General features: G+C 36.0%; 2 protein-coding genes across 2 annotated transcripts in view; one reads left to right on the plus strand and one right to left on the minus strand.

The window, feature by feature from the left end:
• LOC121296355 (inorganic pyrophosphatase-like) overlaps nucleotides 1-21,245 on the minus strand; it is a 105,384-nt gene that overhangs the window by 42,440 nt on the left and 41,699 nt on the right. The gene's annotated exons all lie outside the window — the stretch shown is intronic.
• Nucleotides 1-21,245, plus strand: part of LOC121327427 (methylcytosine dioxygenase TET2-like) — a 60,140-nt gene that overhangs the window by 24,458 nt on the left and 14,437 nt on the right. Inside the window, exons 4-6 of the mRNA XM_041271496.1 lie at nucleotides 16,591-19,816; nucleotides 20,421-20,511; nucleotides 20,660-20,753. Coding sequence (XP_041127430.1) covers nucleotides 16,591-19,816; nucleotides 20,421-20,511; nucleotides 20,660-20,753 — 3,411 coding nt within the window. The remainder of the gene's footprint in view (nucleotides 1-16,590; nucleotides 19,817-20,420; nucleotides 20,512-20,659; nucleotides 20,754-21,245) is intronic.

The following is a 21,245-nucleotide window of genomic DNA, read 5'->3' on the forward strand; positions in this document are numbered from 1 at the left end:
TTTTTTGCTCTGTGAGCAGTGTTTTTTTTTTGTACAACCTTTATATTTTATTTTTGTTTAATAAATACGCGCACCAGCGCTTTTCACCTGCAAGTACTAGTTAATTTACACAATTCAGAAATTCCCAGTTTTCTATGACACTTTGTCTAAAGTTTACAAGGACACAGAGCGAAGAGAAAATGTTTGGAGGCTGATCTCTTCAGAGATCAACATAACAGTAGAGTTGTCTTTTATTTGAATCTTAACTAGGCTTCGTCCCATCACTGAATCTTCTTGCATTCAAACTTTAAAAACTGTGAAAGATGTAATGCTAATAAATGATTGAAGATATTAAGCTAAAATCTTTGTTAAAATTAAAAAATTTCTACCATGTCGTAAATCGTTTACATCTTTGTATACAGAATGTATGGATATGCTTAGCTTTTGAATTGTACATAGACTACTGTAGACAGGTGAACATCCTTCTGCTCTGATTCTATTACTTCTGATTAGGGGGCGGGCCCGCAATCAAGATGCGGGAAGCTTTATTATTTAAATCTGCTGCAGGTGACCTGGACGTGCTGCTGTAACAAGGTTGCTGGGTTTGGTAAATTTCAGACGCATCAAACACTCATTTTTTGTCATGATCTGATGATCCAATGGGGTCTGATGTTTAAATATCATTGAAACAAGAAGGTAGCGGTTGCCACTTTTTTTTGTCACACAAATGTTTTATTTATTTTTGATCACTTAATTATTGTATTGTATTGTTTTATAATTGTTATTGTTTGTTTTGTTTTCTAAATTTCACTTAAGTGTGTTGATTTGATTTATTTACTCACACAGTGTGTTATACTGACCTGCTTTCCAATAGGGCTATTCATTTAACCACTGGACCACACAGCCTCCTGTAAGAAATGCGTTTTTATCGTCTCGTCTAAATGATAGAAGACAAAAAGGCCATGCTTTGCATTTAAATGAATCTCCAAAATAACAGTGCACCATTTTAATTGTGTTAATTATTTTAAGATGAAACTTATTTTTAAAGTAATGTTTTATAAAACAGTATGTTTACTTTCATCAAAATTTAACACTCTAAAGATGTCAGATCATTTTACAGAGGAAGTTTTTTTAATGTAATGTTACTGTGTTTACATTTTATTATGTAATGTTACTGTGTAAATGTAGTCATTATTTTTGAGAGTTCTCTAAATACTGATTACCTTTTGGGTGTACTGTATATATGGGCATATCTGTATTCTGAAATTAAGCTTAAAGGCTATACTAAAAGTAAACTAAAATAGTTCTATATAACAACTGCTGAAATGGTTTTAAAGGTGATGTATTACATTTGCTGAAGTTAAGTATATAAAGTGGGACTGCAGTACTTACTGGCATGCTGTTTGAATACAGTTCCAAGGTAGCAATATCTAATTATTTCTTACATGTGTGGCAATCATGTGACTAAGATATGTTCAACCAATGAACTGTACTTTCATTTGCTATCATCATTTGGTTATTAGTTTTCACTCAGGGAATCAACAGGAAACAGCCACCATGGTATTTTTTTTTTCTGAAAACAGATAACCAGAGTGAAAATATATTGCAGTGTACTTGGCAATACTATAGAGTAATGTTTTATATATAGTATTAACTTGTCTTTGAATATTTTAACCTGAGTGACACTGGTACCTAACACAGTCATAGGTTTTCATCTTGTGTTATGCTATACTGAAAAGTAAAAAAAAATCATAAGCTAGTGTGCAGTACTTGAAAGAAATGTAGTTATACATTTTGACAAACATACTTTGACAAACTCTATTATATACAGTGTATACCACAGAAGACAAAGATTAGTAAAATTAATTTAGGTCAAACCCTTCTTACCACACCTTTTGGTGGTGTTGTGGCTACACTAATAAGAGAATTGCTTATAAGGGTTGTGATTATTTGATTGTTGGAGATCAAAGCACTTTGGTTTCATTATTCTGAACATAGGCACTAGCCCTTTGTGCTTACTGGCATGCAGATAGCTGCAAACACCATTAGAGCAGAACAGAAGACGCTATAAACAGCCACTAATGAATTTATTTTGTAACTAAGTGTTACATAATACAGGGGAGTTGGGTGAAATTAGATATTAACAATCTTGGAGGTGTTAGGAAGGTAGAGCCACACCTAAGAATGTTACATTAACTTCTGCACACAGATACCAATAACTTGAATGAATTAAAATATCAGTTCAAGACACAAAGATAAACCCAACCTTGTATAATGTTGTTAGCTGATCAGAATAGTCCATTTATCCAAACAGTTGCAAAATAGTTTCCTTTTAAGCCGACAAAAAGGAAAATCTTATTTCAGTATTAATTAAAAAACAAAATGCAAAGCCTTTGTAAATATCGTTTCTGTATAGTGTCAGGGAACTGTAAGGACTAGAGCCACAATTACACTGTGTTTTTTTTCTCACAGCGTTCTACAGATAAACTGAAAATAGGAAGTTGTTTACTCAAATACCATTCTCGGCCATTTCTTTCTCATCTCAGGAAATTTAGTTGTAAAGTTTTGGTACAGTACTTTTGATAACTACACTACCAGTCAAAAGTTATAGAACACCCCCATTTTTACAGTTTTTATTGACATTTAAGCAGTTCAAGTCCAGTGAATAACCTGAAATGGTACAAAGGTAAGCAGTAAACTGACAGAGGTTAAAAAAGAAAAGTTTAGGTTACCATAACCTGAAAAATAATGTATATTTCAGAGTTATATAAAAAGGCCTTTTTCAGGGAACAAGTAATGGGTTAACAACTTACAGCTGTTCTGCAGCAATGGAAGTAAATTAAGCCTTGAAAGTTGATGCTAACAATTCCTACAGGTGTCCCAACTTTTGATGATTACTTACAAACCCTCTGTCTGTATAAAAGCAGTGCTGGAACAGACTGTGTTACTACACCCTCTTAAGCATTGTTTGGACAGTATTGTACTGCAGGAAGTAGTATATTGCTATCATAATGGTGAGAAAAGGGCAATTTACAAAGACAGACAGACCATTATAACCCTTAAAAGTGTAGGTCTTTCCTTTAGAGAAATTGCAAAGATAGCCAAGGTGTCATTGAGTATAGTTTCCGACACCATCAAAAAGCACTTGGAAACTAGAGGAAACTCTGACAGGAAGAGGTCTGGCAGACCCAAAGTCACAACAGAATCAGAAGACAAGTTTCTGAAAGTCAACAGCTTGCGTGATAGGCAGCTCACAGGACAACAGCTTCAAGCACAGCTTAACACTGGTCGAAGTAAGCAAGTCTCAGTTTCAACTGTGAAGAGAAGACTTCGAGCTGCAGGTCGAGTGGCAGTAAGAAAGCCATTGCTAAGATTGCAAAATAAGAAAAAGAGGCTTGCCTGGGCCATGAAGCACTGCCAGTGGACTACTGAAGACTGGAAGAAGTGCTTATGGACCGATGAATCAAAATTTGAAATCTTCGGTTCATCACGCAGGGTTTTTGTACGCCATCGAGTAGGTGAAAGGATGGTTCCTCGGTGTGTGACACCAACTGTCAAACATGGAGGAGGAAGCGTGATGGTCTGGGGCTCTTTTGCTGGTCGGCGACTTGCACAGAGTGAGTGACACCCTGAACCAAAACGGCAACCACAACATTTTGCAGCGCTATACAATACCCTCTGGTATATGCCTAGTTGGTCAGGGGTTCATTCTACAGCAAGATAATGGCCCAAAACATACCTCCAGGCTATGTCAGAACTACCTTAGAAGAAAAGAACAAATATAGGCTTCAAATCATAGAATGGCCAGCACAGTCTCCAGACTTAAACCCCATCGAGCTGGTTTGGGATGAACTGGACAGAAGGGTGAAAGCAAAGCAACCTACAAGTGCAACACATTTGTGGGAACTTCTGCAACAGTGCAACTTTCCAAACAATATTTGATTTCGATTGTAGAAAGAATGCCACAAGTGTGTTCGGCTGTTATATCTGCAAAAGGTGGCTACTTTGATGAGTCAAAAATTTTGATTACATTTTGTTAAACAAAAGGATTCCATGATTTCTTTTTTTTATCTCCAATTGTTTATTTGTTCTATGCTTTAGTTTCAGAGTACATTGAGACATTAAACTGTGTACATTTCAATAGAAACTGAAAAAATGGAGGTGTTCTAAAACTTTTGACCGGTAGTGTACATATTTCTGTGTTATGTTGTACATCTTGGATAAGCAACATATTAATTTGTTTCTAATAGATTATGTTCATGTTTTAAGTTGAGCTATTATTTCACATAAAATAATAAGTGATGACATTTCCTTAGATCATGCTTCAGGGGTGGTGATTGATTAGAAGTGCATTAAACTGTGGGGATATGTTATATTTCATAAATATATCTCATAAACTACATTTGTTGAAAATGGCTTGACATAGAAAATGGGTAAATTCATACACACACTATTGGGACAGTTTTGGGACAAAGGTGCCTGAGCAAAGCTGGGGTGTGGTATGGCTGTAAAAGCCCCTTCAGGCATGTAGCTCTCTCCTAATAGACTCTCTAAAGTCTAACTTTATTGTAAATAATGTAACGAAAGCCTCTGTTAAAACCCACATGGCTATATTAATAATAATAATAATAATAATAATAATAATAATAATAATAATAATAATAATAATAATATCTTTATTTTTATATAGCACCTTTCATAGTGGACCATCATCACAAAGCCCTTTACAGAGGTAGGCTGTGAACTTTGCATTACATGCAGTCACTTACAATAGGACAAATGGTTCTCTCAGCTGTGAAATTGGGTTGAAGACTAATCAGCATTTGAATTCAGTTGCAAGATGATTATACTGATAGTTGTGCTGAGCGTCATTAAAGTAGCATGATATAATGTTTCTCACTGTGGTGCTGACCACAAATTTGTCACATAGCCTTGTATGGTTATACCTTGCTGCACAGAGTCGTCGCTGGCTACTGGCAAGTTCACAGTTTTCATTGGTTTGTAAATTGGTTTGTGACAAGGGAATAGTACAAGGAGTCAAGACCCAACTTACTGCTGTTCTTCTCAAATTAATTTAAACTCAGTTACACAACCCAATTGTACTGCCTCAAACACAGACCCAACTGATTGTATTCAAAACAGGCTTTTGTAATCTCACACTAGTCACTCGTGAGTAACAACTACATTTCTTATTGATATTCTGTGAACATGCAAGTAGGAAGATTACATATGTAACTGCTCAAAGGCTTACCATTATATAAAACATTAATTATTAAAACAATTGATTGCAATTATTGAAAGTGAATGCAAACTTACTGACAGTGACGCAAAAATAATGAAGAAAATGTTCAAGTGATTCAAAATTTTAGCAAAGAGGGTATGCATTTGAAGCAATACAGTCTTTTACCAATGCTGGCTGCATTTAAGGATGAATAACACCTGCATAGAGCCAAATGTCAGTGCAATACAATTATAAAAACCCAAGCAGAATCAACAGCAGATAACATCATTACCAGCAACAGAACACAGCACTGTATTACCAGCGCAATATTTCACTGTGCTCCAGGTCTGGTGGTAGCAAGGCTATACGGTCATGGTACCATCATGAATTACCAGTGTTCATTGCTTCATACAATTGTCAAAATAAGAAATTGTTACCACTGCAGTATCATTTTACTAATGCCGCATTCTACTTTACTAATGCTTGAGCTGTGCAGCTGACAAGCAGCATGTAAATAGGTTTCAAATTGTAATTTCTCAGGAAAGCTGATCCACAGGGGACTCTCAAAGATGTCTGACCATGCAGTGCAGTGTCTTTGTGCGACTGGACTCACACTAGGTAGCTGGTTTGTGCTGTAAATGAGGAGTGTCTTTCTTTAATTTCCATTGCATTTTACAACTGGGGGATGATGCAACCTGGGTAGAAAATGATGTGTTGCCATGATGATTTAGACAGGCGTATTTGATAAGGGGGTTAGAAAAAATCACCTTGACTGAGGTTAACATTACATTAGAAGAAAAACAAATAAATCCAAGGAAGAATATGTATTCTATTAACTTTCATTGGTACAATATGAGGCAGACCTGTTGTTAGTTGTTTTAATTTAACAAATAAAGCAATCACTAAAAGTACTCTTCAACTTCCAACTGAGAAAAATGCATTTGAAGTTCCTGATACCAGTATTTTGTCACTGTAAAAGGAATTGACAAATTCTCGGTTTGACTGGATACACGAAATCTGCCTTTACTTTGACACATGAAACTTCAGTTTATGACTAACATTCAAGTAACTTGTTCACAGAACAGTTATCTTGAGATTTGTATGTGCTCTGATGGCAAGAACTGTAGAAAACAACAACTGTGCTTTCTAAATGGAGCTCCAAAACAGCGGTCTCCTGCATTGGCTGGGTCGTAGCTTAAGCTTCTGACATAAAAAGAAAGTCTCGCTGCAGCCTGCTTTAGTGACCTAGTACTCTAGATGACATTACTTTTTTTATACGCCCTCACCACATACATTTGTGTTTCAAACACAGGTTCCAGGTTTAAAACCAAGACGAAAATGCACTTAACTTTTTTTAACTTTACTCACTCAGAAACATTGTTACCTGGAAAACACAATTAATTTTGTTTCTTTCAATGACTGAATTGTTCTGTTTGTTTTGTTTTTTAACAGATGTGTTAGCTTGAGTAATAAATATGATTTACATACATGTACTGCCAGGATAGTGGTAGAATAAACTATTTGCTTTGATTTAAAACAGGAAAAGATTAATAGTGTTATTTAGTCCTGAAAGGAAATGGACACGTGTAATAATAAGTTATTTTTAGTCACTACAAAAAGGGTGCTGCCACCAAGCTGATTTATGAATTTTCTCCACAATATCTTGATAGTGCTAGAGCAATTAGAAGTGTTACGACTTCCGTGTCCCTGTTTGAACTTGAGAAGCGTGGCTCAGAGCAGTTGTCATTATCAGTAGACAGAAGCAGTGAAGTCTTGCCAGCTTAACCCATTGAGTACAGTGAAACGTCTTTCATTTCTCACAGTAGCTGAGAATATTTCCTAAACACATGTTATAAATTAACTTGGTAAAAACAAACTCAAATTTACACATGCACAACCTGACATGTATACCAAATCTACTGTAGAAGATACCTTGTATATATGTGCACTTTGATTCAGCAAAATGTAGTATTATTTATAATTCATTTTAATATTTTTTTTGTGTAATTTAAATTGGCTTGTAAATTAATAGGAACATAAAGCACCTGTATAGAAGATGCTTGTTGGGTTAATGTGCTAACACTGCTTTTCAAAACGCACTAATACATTTTAAAAAACCAATGGCTTTGAAATGAGTGTAAATGTAGAAATATAAACCCAGCTAACTTTGAATAACATCTTACATGACAGTTGTAGTGATGAACTTAATTTTCTGTAAGATAGATTCTAATTGCAGTCCTTCAAATATTAAAATATACAGAACAGAAAATAATAAGGACTGTGAAAAGGAAGTTTGTGTTTTGTTACAACATGAGAATAGCAAGTCAAGCAGTTCAAGATAGCGAAGTTCCTCGTTCAATTATTATAAATATAGATATGTGGAAGCTTTTGAATTTAAGCCTCTTAGCTGTATATCATGTGGGAACAGGTCCTTACAATATATATATATATAATATATATATATATATATATATATATATATATATATATATATATATTATATATATTAAATTCAGTCAGCCGACTGAGAAAAAAAAAATTCATCTTTAAATGCACTGTGAACAGAGTGCTGCCAATATTGTTAATGTTTCAAAGAAGCTGAGTCTACATTAGCATTTTTTGCAGGGAGCTCTCAGTAGGGATCTCTGGCTTTGTAATCTTATATTTTCTCTTTTTTTTAAGGTGGGTGTATCCAACTGTGACAAGCAGCTTGGTGTTCAATAAACTCTGGTTTGTACCTCCAGGGAGACTGGAGTTGGATTTCACTGACACTTTCAAGCTAATTCCAAGGGGTTGCAAGTGGTTGGCAAGGGTTCTGTTTTGATACGGCATTAAATAAGGGCTCTACGCTTGTGAGGCAAATAAGTTGCTTGTGGCAGGTTATGTCAGGAACTGTGGGAATATAGTTTTTTTTTTTAAAGACAGTGATTTACAAGCTTGGGTAACATTACTGGACATGAACTGCAACTGTTTAACTTTGCAGTCAATATGTAAATCTTGATTTGTGTGATGTTTCTTGGTTCAAACTGCTTTTTTTTGTGCACTACTAGCCATAAATAAATTACATATATTTGGTGGTATGAGAACCCAATTACATCAGTCATAAACTACCTTTAAAGTTATAGAATACAATAGTAGCACACACTTATTAAGGCACAAGCCAAAGCACACAATGTTTTTTATGTGTACTGAAGAGTAAATGTCTCAGTTCACATAGACTGTGAGTCTAGTCTGACGAAGACATGTTTGGCTGGTTTTAAAGACACAAATTAGCGCAAATCATTCCGTAAGGTAAGGATTGGTAGTTCTAGATTCATGTTTATCATGATCTATGAAACCAGTCTGTTACATCCTGGAAAAGGCACATAAAGGGATTTATGTATTAATTTTCTGCATAACATGGAGATGTAGAATTAACATTTCAGAACATTACTGCCACACATCCTGGGGCTCTGCAAACAAGAGGCATTTTACATTAAAATTATATATAGGCAGACAAGTTTACAGCTATAATCGAGGATGTTGTTTCTTCATATAATAAAACTAAATTTAGATTTCTTCTGTGCTAGGGAAAGTTGATAATGATGATTTTTATAATTATTACAATTAATAGCACACGCATAGCTTAAATGGTTTAGCATAAGTATGAGGTTAAAAATCCACCTGCAAGATCTGATAGTAAACTTTCTTCATGGGCATATAGGTAAAAACTATGGGAGTATTAAATTGCATTTTCAGTCACTCAATGATTACCAAGGTTATTTATTACATGCTGCATTATAATTTTCACAATTTAAATCAAAACTAAAAGATATAAACCAAAAATAAACCAAAACTAAGATATTAGGTGTTCAAGAGGAGATTTTGCAAAAGCATGCAATCTATCTTTTTCCTAGCTGACGGATGTAATACATTGCAAATGTGCTATTGTAGCTGTTATCTATTAGTGCTGCCATGGTGCTATTCTTTCTGCCAGCCATTAATTTATGCATATATTGTACCATATATGGAGCTCCCTATTTCCATTTGTTTCATTTCTGAAGGTCAGTATAGCCCAATCCATTATGCAGTGTGGAATAAGTCATACTAACAAGTTCTGATGGGCCGTTGCCCAAAATAGGCTGTTTTTTTTTATGAACATTTTTCACACAGCATTGTTAAAGTGGTTACAGATGATATGAAACCAGGATGAGCTGGACAGAAGTAGTTTGAAGCTTGACAGCTTTTCCTATAAGATCACAAGCAACTGTGATGAGGTGCAGAGTATGCCAAATGAAACATACCAGTCTCTGTGCCCTGCATTACTGCAGTTTATAAAGTGCATTGTTCCATTCATAGAATACAGTGATGAAGAACTTTTCAGAGGCATTCTGAGTCTGTCTCCAATTACGATAGAAGCACTGGAGGTTCTGCTTTTTAATGTAACATGCAAGGCTTTTAAGGCTAACTTGATATTGCTATAAAATACTGGTTTTAGTGCCCACACTACACCCAAACCCCACTTTTTCTCATGTTTTGATGTATAATTGTAAACATAACCAGATTTTCCATCCAATTCTTAAAAACTTGTTGGTTTGCTCTGTATTTAACTTGGGCTCTAAATGAATGTTACACTTTGATGGGGTCTATTGTAGCAGTCCAAACAGTGGCAGATCTAAATATTGCCATCCTAAAATTGAAAAACCTTATTTTCTGGGGACTTAATTTCACTGTATTTTTATTGTATGTTGTAATGTTAATAAGTGGGTCAATGGACGAAAACACCAATAAGATTATTAAAGTGTGCCAGTATGTCCTTCTGCTGTGATTTTATATAATTTAAATAGATTCTGATGATGGGAACGAACTACATTATCAGAAACAGCCCTAAGCACTTGTTTGACATCCTTTTAAAGTAAATGTTCCAGAACAAGTTGCAAGGTAGAGTGGGATAGGTTCAATGTTGACTTTTGATGTAGAATATATTAGTATTGCCATTGAGAAGTGTGCAATCGCATCACTTTCCCAAAATTGCAAATCAAGTTTCTTTTAATTTTATTCCTTCAACTTTGTACATGGAGAATATGTTTTTAAACTTGTATTAAATGTGATGTTATAGCTCTTTAATGATGAATTTTAAAATGACATGCATCGGTTTATTTAATGCTGAATCAATTTAAAATGAAACCCCACACTGATAATCATAAACCCCACAAACACCCAACTAACAAGTACCACCTCCATTGACCCAATAAACTTATTTTGAATTTCTGTAGGGGTTTGTGGGTTTTATGAACTTTGAAGTTCACTGCCATTGGAAACTCAATTATACATATGTGCTTCCTGAAATAAGAAGTTATACATTGTCATTATTTAAAAAAAAGGATAATTTAAATTGAATATATCATAGAAACAAAATGTAATGTGCAAGATATTTAGTGTGCCTGTAATTTTATAAATTTAATAATAATATTGAAATTAAAGTTTCACAGATGAAGGCCTCATTTGCTAAAGGGAGCTGAACTTTACAGTGCGCGATAATTTAAATTAGTGTGCACGTTCACTGTTTACTATTGCAATTTTATTCACTATCACATGCGATACTTGGCATATTATTGCGTGCACTAAATTTAGTGCTTCACACTATGGTAATTAGATTGAATATGTGATGTGTATGGTAATGCATGCTGATGTATTTAAAAGAGCATCCAGCTCAGAATAACGACATGAGTTGTGTTCACATGGTATTTACTAAAGGATGTTAATTTTACATAGTGTACGGATTAAAGTGATCATTAATTAGTTTGTATGGAAGTCAGCTATAACCATTATTACAAGTATTATTTAAACCTCTTTTTAGAGGTGATGTGTAGTTTGATTCTTTTTACTGACTATTTGTTTGATTCATTCAGTTTAGTGAAACAATTCAACAGATTTGTTCGTTTGATTCACTGATTTCAATAACGCGAAATAAATCTTGCTTAATTACTTGGTTATGAAAATATGTTTGAACGGAAAAAGTCTAGAAATGATAAGGTTGTTGGGCACTTGAAATGGTAACATACAGTTAAAATAAAATTTAAAAATACAGTAAAACTTCAAATAATTGCCCAGTCTCAATTAATCGACGGTCTCCAACAGGCGCCGGGGCTGCTGGGAAGTATTGTAAATAAACGCCGGATATCTTTTAAATGCTGGGTTATGAATAATACTATAATGCCCGTTAAACTGGATGTTCCCACCAATACACCCAAACAGCCGTACAGTGAGTTTAGCTATTTGTTTTTCAATAGCGCCGAAAAGATGTTACAATTTAAAATTAAAGCTTGAAGTGTTAAGGTTTGCAGAACAAAATGCAGGTGAAGCTGCAGCACATGGCTTGGGCCCCAGGTGTGTACAAGAATGGAAAACAAATGCTTGAAAATGAATCAGAAACTCAGCAAAAACGGAAGAAAGTGGATAGCAGGGGAAGAAAGAAAGTAAGTGAAATGCTGGAAGCACAGGTTTCTGACTTGATAATGACAAAGCCAAATAGCTATTTCTTTCTTTAGAGAATAGCACTGCAGTCAAGTATAAAGCTAGCGGTGGGTGACTGAATACATTGCTGAAAGGTAATGGATTTTCTGTGTGACGCCGCTACCATCCTTGCTCAAAAAGATGCAGACAAGCTAACAAAGAAACTTGTTTCTTACATTCTGTATGTGGACAATGAATGAAAAGAAAAAAAAAGCTTGCCAAGATGTTTGGTTCGACATGGCTGGGTCCGGCACTGTGGATACTCGTGGGCCCGTATCATATCATTGAAAACTACTGGAAATGAAAAATGCCACCTGACAGTTGTGCTTGCTGCAAAAGGGGACAGGACCAAACTAAAATTTTACATTTTGTTCAAAGGAGCTGTCCGGGAAGTGAAAAGCATGCAGTATGTTAGTGTTGTTGTTGTTGTGGCAATATCCAAAATTTGGCTGGATACTCATGTATACAATACAACTGCATGCCCTGCTAAAGCTTGCAGAGAATTATATGAAATTTCCCACACAGAGGACAGGTTTATAGGACGTGAAAGTGGGCTTCTGCCAGGTTGCTGGTTTCTCCAGTCTGATGGCTGATATTGATTGTATTCACATAGCACTGTGACCCCAATCCATGGAGCCTGCTCTGCAGGGTGACAATGCCAACAAGGAAGAGAACTGAGGCTACGTCTCATCAATCAATATTTCTCCAGTAAGCAAGACAAAAAGAAAAATTTGCCATTGCACAGCATTACTTCTACTGTACATGCATTAAAGGAGAAAGGAAAGGGGCTTTTTTGTTTTACATCAGACAAGGAATACATGTTAAAATGAAAAGGAAAACAGTGCAGTTTCACTTTATGTTGCCTCTGCCTGTCCCCAGCTGAGTGCTGTGTCTGTTGAGCTCTCATTTTTAGTCAATGTAAGCCACCTCCACCTTTCACAATAAGCTACTGACCAAAAGGTTTTTATATGAAGGTGGTCACGTGTAGTCTCGGAAATTATCGCTCGCACTAAATTTAGTGCGTGTACTATGGCATGTAAATAAGCCAAATAGTGTGCACATACAGTAATTAGTATGTTCTGTGTTAGTGAACAGGAAAGTAAAATATGGATTTATCGTGCATTTACACTGTATTTTACCCATCACATAGATATTTCAGATACAACGCTATAGATGAAATGTTGATGCTGCTCTAAAGTATCTGATCGCTTCATGTGTTGTAGTTCAAACTCACTCCAACAATCTTACTGCCATCAGATCATGTGGTTCACAGAAAAGTTTACAGGATGCAGCAGTTTTATCTAAAGTGAAAATGTGTATATCTGGAATTAACATTGAAGACAACATATGGTATTAAACTTGAGAAAGTAACTTGCTGCTTTTTGTCTGTCTTCAGAATGAATATAAATATGACAGGATAATAAAAGTCACTGCCTTACTGAGCTAATCATGTTAATGTTACATCCTAGCTGCTTTGCAAGTCAAATGGTGCTCAACAGATCCGACGTTGCTTGCTACTGAAGTGATATGCCATTGTATTTTATAGTAATCTGCTATTTTTAAACTAGTCTTCATAGCATCTGCAAAATGGAAGGTCATAATTATGATGGATTAGACTGCAGAGTTGAGTGCAGTAATTGTTTCGCAGATGCTACTGATGTGACATGCATTACTAATTATGTGAAGCAGACAAAACCAATGCATGGAGTGCAATCTACATTTTGCTTTGAGTGAACGTACGAAAAACAGCTGAGAATATCTGTGCTATTGAAGGACATTGAATGGGGTTATTCCGTCTCATATGAACCAATATAGGACCCTCTCTTGAATTATATATATTTTTACAGGCAGAAATGCACTAAACACACTCATGTTTATTATTAGGTGTTTGATTTTTGGTCCGCCACTGTTTAACCGTCTAAACTATAGAACATTATATTTGAAGCACAATTTCTTTAGTTAGATTATATGTTGCTAATGAACCATTTTCTTAAATAGTTCAAAGATAACAAAAATCTGAAAGTGAACACATTTCCCTTATAAATTTGTATATCTTCAGATACGAGTACATTACTACTGTATAGAACTAAAAATAAGTGAATATTCGGAAACATGTGCTCTAGTGTACTTTCAGATGTTTCACTGGTAGCATGACGGGTATTAACTTGTGCTTACCTAACTTAATAGTATGTTTCCTCCAGTGAAACCTAGTAGTAGAGCATTTACAGCTAACACATTCTAATAACAGGTTTTGTATGTTTTGCTCTCTCTCAGGAAAGCTGTGATCTCAAAGGAAGCTTCAGCAGTCACATTAAATGTCACAAGCATACATTGCTGAAACATGTATCATGCGTTCCGTGGCTGTGCAGCAAAATCAGGTCACACCATTAAAGAACTGTGATTGAAATGTATGTATGCCAGCTGACGGAAGACTCCAGCCCTCAAGGGCATTTCAAGAGAGGCCCATTCTCAGTTATGGTGGGTGTAGATAATAAAGAGACCAGGACACTGCAGGCATACAGTTGATCCAGAACCTGGTGGTTATTGTGTTTTGAGTAACATACCTCTTAGTGCACTTGCAAAGGCAAGTACACTAAGCTGTGGGGCAAATGACATAACATAAGAAACATGGCCTATATTTATACAAATAGGAACACATTGGTATTGATATATGTAGAAAAAGAGGGTTAACATTTTGTTAAATTTGAAATATGATTGTAGTTTTAAATATAGTCCACAGAGATTGAGGAATGTGTTGAAGAAGGCTGATTTTTCAAGAATGTCATTCCTTTAATAATTATGTTAAAAGTCACCTTGGATAAAGGTGTCTGCTAAATAATATAATAATAATAATAATAATAATAATAATAATAATAATAATAATAACAATAATAATAATAATAATAAATTGCCCTCTTAGCATTTTACCGTATGCCGTGTTTTAACCATTAGCAGTCCATTTATTCAGCGCTTGTCAGGTGCGTCAGGTCCAATTTATTTTCACTGACGCTGTTTATTTTACACGCACTGTTTATTTTTATTTTTTTTCAGAGGAAAACAGGTTTCAAATGCACTGCATAGCAAAGGACACTGCGTATTGAAGCCAAGTCCCACCCCTTGTTCGCTATATTTTTCACATACCTCTTCATAGTCGTGCATACCGATTAATGTAATAATGTGATCCAAGTCATTATTTTATTACTATAACATCTCAAAAAGTTCTGCAAATGTCTGTGATAGTCTTTGGCTTCATTCGGCTCCTTTCGTCGTCACTCTGCCATTGAAAGGTTTTCTCAGTTTTTTCCGGAGAAAAAATGACTAGAGACCTGTGCTTGACGTCTTTTTGATGCTGCTGCAATTATGATATTAAAAAGGTTTTAAATAGTTGCTCGCAGGACTTTTTTTCTGAAAATGGTAGGTTAATGATTATATTATTAATGTAGATAGGGTTTATTGTACAGGATACTCTTTGAAAAGCAGTAATTTATAGGTAAGGCTTTGCAGTGTCGACGAATAACTCAAACCAAGACTAGAAGCAATCTGGAATGATTGATATGTTTGCTGGCGTCCAGACAAATCCGGATCTGTTAAAGTTGTGCAATAATATAATATACTAAGTAAAGTCCATAGTTTTACATTGGTGTACAATGCAAATAAAATATTATTTTAAATTGCAACTAAATGATTTTAGCATTGTACATTGTATTACTGTATTATGTTTAGCCTAGACGATTAAAATAAATCATGGTGCCATGTTCACAAGTTATGGTACTTACAGGAGGTCAGTCAATTCTCCTTAATATGGATTTCAAGGGACCAGCAACACATTTTTTGCATTATACCACTAATTCATATTATCACGAGTAGCCTGTAAGCCAAATGTATACTGGCCATTTAAAGTCAGTGGTGCAGTGCTAAACTGTGCAATTACAAACCACCTGCACATTAACAGAATAGGTGTGTTACCTATTCATATTCAGATGCTCAGAATGAGCTGGAGGGGTTATATCAGAATGTACGCAATAGATGACTTCTGCTAATTGCTTTCTAGTACATAGTTGACAATAAAGATCAAAAAAGGAAAGACCAAATGTTTGAAGATTCATCACAGGCAATTTCTAGTAAAAATATAATTGATTGAATATATTTAAACTCAATTAAATATTTAATATATATATATATATTATATATATATATATATATTATATATATATATATATATTATATATAAACATTTGTGAAATAATTTGTATTTAATGTGAAATAAAGTCTTTCAAGATTAGGGACTGTGGAATAATTAAGAGTTTAGCTTTATTTCAACTCCTGACAGTAATACCCAGACAAAGAATGCTCACATGCAAGCAATTTTAAAAGTTAAAACATACTATTGTTAATTCATTGATGTTTTTCTACATTATTTATTATTATTATTATTATTGCTATAACCTAGTGTTAACTCTCATACAGTTCAGCATAACTTGAAACTCGTGTGACGGTGTGCTCTGCAGTGGGGGTATCCATTTTAATATGGTGGGGGTGTGCATTTCAAAGCAATTAGAGAGGATATAATGTCTTTCAAATTAAGTCACTCGAGCCCCCCTATTGTTCAAAAGTTTGAATGGACTAAACAGGTATTTTTTGTATAAGCAAATCAGTGTATTCATTTTAGGTCGTATTATTATAAAAACAACTGCTTCAGAGGATTCATATGCTGACATGTCTTTTGAACCAGTTAATCCTGTAATGTAGGTTTAAGGTTTTAGGGCTTTCTGCTTTGTAATCTACTGTAGGCAGAAATTTAGATTTCACAAGTGTGTTACACTTTAGGTTCACCTGACTTTGTGCCATGTGAAAACAGCAATCATAAAGCCTTTTATTTTCTTTTTGTTTTTCAGGTACGTTCAGAGGGCAGCCTTGTGGATGGACCCAGAGCAGACCAGATAGAATCGGATAAGACCAGTCATGTGGCAGACAAGAGACTGAATTCACTGTTATTAGCACATCCTACTAATGTCCATCAGATCGAAAATCTGAACACAAAAACGCAGAATGGAAACCAATTACCAGAAGCACTCCCACAGCAAATCAATGGAGATAACAATTGGAACTATTTTAAAAGTAACTTGGGAGTCAGCCAAATGAAGAGGCAACAGGAAAACAGTTCAAGTCCTGCAGTAATGCAAGACTTAATTAAAAATACACCCTATATTCACAATGGTGGGATAAAGCACGCTTTTAGTGAATCGTCTTTACTGGGGCTTCATGAGTCCAGAGAAGTCCGATTAGATTTGGAGGTAAATGGCCAAGAAAGTAAAGTAGAAGAAAACAATGTGATCAATGTATGTAGCAAAAAAGAAGCTCTGGGGATAGCAAGGATACAAAATAGTTTTCCAGAACTAAAAAAGCCTTTAGAGTGTGAATGTGACGGTCCGGAATGCCATAAACTTCAGAGACAGAAGGAAAGCAGTCAGGACAAGAAAAACTGTAACTACTACAATGGGGACATTTTCTCTCTATCCAGGAACAAGCAAGTGCCAGTCTCCAATGGTGCTATAGTTTCTCCTTCCTCCATGGAAAACATTCACGGTGACCTCCTGGAAAAAACATTGTCTCAGTATTACCCAGACCATGTTTCCATTGCATTGCAGAACAATGCATCTCAGGAACATGCTGTCAAAAGCCCTGTTGCAAATGACTTGCCCATCGAGGCAACACATTCACCCCATACCCCAGATTTGGCAATTTCACAACAGACCTCTGCTTCTACACATTCTGAAGTGCCAGATACAGTCTCCCCACAGGTCCACACCCCTGATATCTGTAATACACCAGTGAGCACAGACAACTACCTAAATGAGTTTCAAGGAGAGCCCCAGCAGCTTCAACATCAGCAATCATACAACCTGCAGAACGTTCCGGTGACAACTGAGCAATGTCACGAGGGGCAGGGCCCTGGCAAAGTCCAACCTGCAAGACCTGGGAGCAGTTTACAAGGTCAAACAAACACAGAGTGTTTCTCTAATGAATCTGAGACACCAGATATGTTCCATAAACCAAATGCAGTGTTAAGTGTAGAGCCCTATTCTGGGGAAGCAGACGGATTCAACCCTTTTGAAAACTTAACTGAAAAAGATCTGGAAAGCATAATCAAAAACAAGGAATCTAAAACTGGGCATCGGTCACCGGCTCCCAGTCTGCTCTTACAGCCTCACAACCTTCAACACAGGGTGTCATATGCTACACAGCATCAGCTGCTGGACTATAATGCAGCTGAAATCAGTGGCATTCTGGGCTCACCTGCGCTACCTAACCAGCTACCTCCTCCACATCTGATTCGAGATACACCAATTTCTGCAAATGATCTGAAACCTCAGCCGCCTTATCAGCAGGGACAGAAAGCTCTTCAGCACCTAACGGCCCAGCAAAAGCAAGGCAACGAGATGGAAAATGAAATGCCCTTTAATGGAGAAGCTGGCAAAATATTACAGCAGACACACTCCTATCCTCTGTTGAATTGGATAGATCTGAATTCTTCGCAGCTTTCGCAGCAAGGAGTCCTGTCTCAGACGTGGAAGAATTTAAATTTATTGTCACAGCAACATAAGCAGATGCAGAGTCAGGGGGAAACCCATACACAGAATACAGAGGCAGTGCAAGGCTTCCAAATTCAGGATTTCCAACAGTCAAAGCAACAGGAGCAGCAGATGCCCCAAATGTACAAACCTAGTTTAGCACAGGATCAAATCCAGCAGGCTGCTGAATGGCAACAACAGAATTCAAAAAACAATCCAGTGGTACAAGCAGAGACTCACATGCAGCCAAACATTCTGCACCATGGAAACCAGCAGTGCAGTCTGTCCCAAGAGCAGGTACAACATCAGTTTCAGCCCCAGATACAGCAAGAGCACTTATGCGATAATACCCAGGATGTACAGCAAATGCTGTCATCAGAGTTTTTACAGGAGCAGCAACCACATCAACCTCAGTCTGAACAGCAACAGGTACAGCATGTCTTGCAGCAACACTCTTCTCAAGACACTAAGGATATAAAAATGGGTCCAGCACAAGAGTCTCCTCAAAGGCCATTTGATCGGCAGCTCTTGAATAGGATGAAGTTGGAGGACTACATAAGGTTAGAAAAGCAGCTTAAAACATCAAACTATGAATCCCACCAAATACAGACAGAAACATTTGCAACTTCTCCCAGTAAAGCTGTAGATCCATACTTGGAATCAACGTTACCAAATACCCAGCCTCCCCAAAATAACTTTTCATATGAGAAAGCCAATGGTAGTATTCCTCAGGAACAATATAAGTTCCACAAAATGCAAGATATGCAGCAAACAAAGCACTCTCCAAGTACTGGAGTCCCAAAGCAATACTTGCAACAGCAACAAATCCTAGAGCACGGACAGCAATTGAATCACATGGGGATCCCTCCACCACCACAGCAACAACAACTTGAACCAGGGCAAAGTTCTTTGAACCAACAGGTCATGGGCCATATCCATTCACAGAGATATACAAAATCAGAATCATGTGAACCCTGTGCTAAAACCCATCCACAACAGCTCCCAAATCAAAATCACAAGCATGCTGCACTTCGGTGGCACCTGTTGCAAAAACAGGAACAAGCTTACCATCAAAACTTGGAGGAGTTTAAAACTACACTGAAGTCCATCAAAAGTGAACACAATCCTCAGTCTGTGCCTTCTGTGCCCACGCAAACCAGAGAAGTGGGAATTGCAATGATGGGACACACAATTAAACAAGAATTCCTGCCGTCGAACTGTGAGCAGAAGAGCATCATTGCCACGATGGAGCAGCAACTCAAACAGTACCAGCTCTCCCCCTTGTTTGAAAGAAAAGATATGATTATAAAGTCACCCAAGCAGGTTAAAGTTGAAACGGCAGGCGCTGTAACCATTCTGTCAACCAACGTCAACCTGGGAGGGGAGGACAAGAGGATGTCCTCTGATTTTACACCAACCAAGAGAACTACAGACCACAACCTTAACAATTTTTTAGAGTCTCCTCTGAAACTGCTGGATACTCCTATCAAAAACCTACTGGATACACCAATTAAAACTCAGTATGATTTTCCATCCTGTCACTGTGTTGGTAAGGCTACCTTGAGATTTTCAACCTATATATTATTGAACTGAATTATAATAATACTACTTACTACAATAATAATTGCTCGTAGCAATAGCTTTAAAACGATGCCATCCAGTGGTTATTTTTAGTAGAAGCAAAATTTATTTCAGAATGAATCTACCAAATACTTTTACAGTGTTTCTTATAATGCTAAACACACAGAGAGAGAGGGAGAGAGAGAGAGAGAGAGAGAGAGAGAGAGAGAGAGAGAGAGAGAGAGAGAGAGAGAGAGAGAATGGAAGGTACAGCAGATAGAACTAGATCATCATACCTAATCAGAAAAGTCATACATAATGACATGTCAGTTTACCTACTACTTTACTTTTTTGTAGTTTTTTTTTTGTTAAATACCGGTTTATCTTATTAATGTTTACTTTTAAATATATTGTATGTATGTCCATTTGAGATTTATTTTAATAATGTTAGTTATACACCTCCAGGAAGTACAATTATGTCAAAAACATGGTTACAAATACTGGGATAATTATAACTTTGAATTTAGGCGCTATATGCTTAAACATAGATTCTTACTGTATGCATGTATTTTTATTTATTTATTTATTTGCAGAACAACTCAGTGAGAAAGATGAAGGTCCCTACTATACCCATCTTGGAGCTGCGCCAAATGTAGCAGCTATCAGGGAAATCATGGAAACTAGGTAAAAAAACAAAAAGAAGATGGTGGATAAAACACTCTCCCTAATAAACACCTCTTCTTTCTACACCAAAATATTCACAAAAACGTATAAAAATGGCCCGTGCAGCAGTTTTTAATGACATTTATAAAAAAAAATAATTCTTTCTAAGGTTTGGCAAATCTGGAAAAGCTATCAGGATTGAGAAAGTTGTCTACACAGGGAAGGAGGGAAAGAGCACACAAGGGTGCCCCATCGCTAAATGGGTAAGAGCTGCTTATTTTTATTATGAATTTATTGAATGGGTTGGTTAATCAATTCAATATCTATTCAAAGTCTTCTATATACACATAAACATTGCACAAATGTAGTCTCATGCAAATGTTGAACTAAGAACACACTTATTGGAGGGCTACTCGTGATGGGTTTTATAATTGACTACGAACAATCATAATAGGTGAAAGTTTAAATATATATTTGTTTTCATAGTTAACATTTAATCATTTAAAAAAGAAAAATCCCAGTTACCATTAGGTACATTTTTTGTCCTTGTGCCTTCCTTTTTTGGCAATAATTGATAAATGAAAAGTGATTGTAGAGAAATTTTTTTTATGAATTCCCTCTGTCATTAACAGATTAATAACCTAATTCACTGGCTGCAACCATCAAAACCCAGATAAGGAGGATAAATTGCTTCCTCCATTAATGTACTGGCAATTATTGTAGCAATTACGAATAAACAGTGTACAGCAATTATA

Source organism: Polyodon spathula, chromosome 2 (genome assembly GCF_017654505.1).
Source record: "Polyodon spathula isolate WHYD16114869_AA chromosome 2, ASM1765450v1, whole genome shotgun sequence".
In the NCBI taxonomy this organism is placed as follows: Eukaryota; Metazoa; Chordata; class Actinopteri; order Acipenseriformes; family Polyodontidae; genus Polyodon; species Polyodon spathula.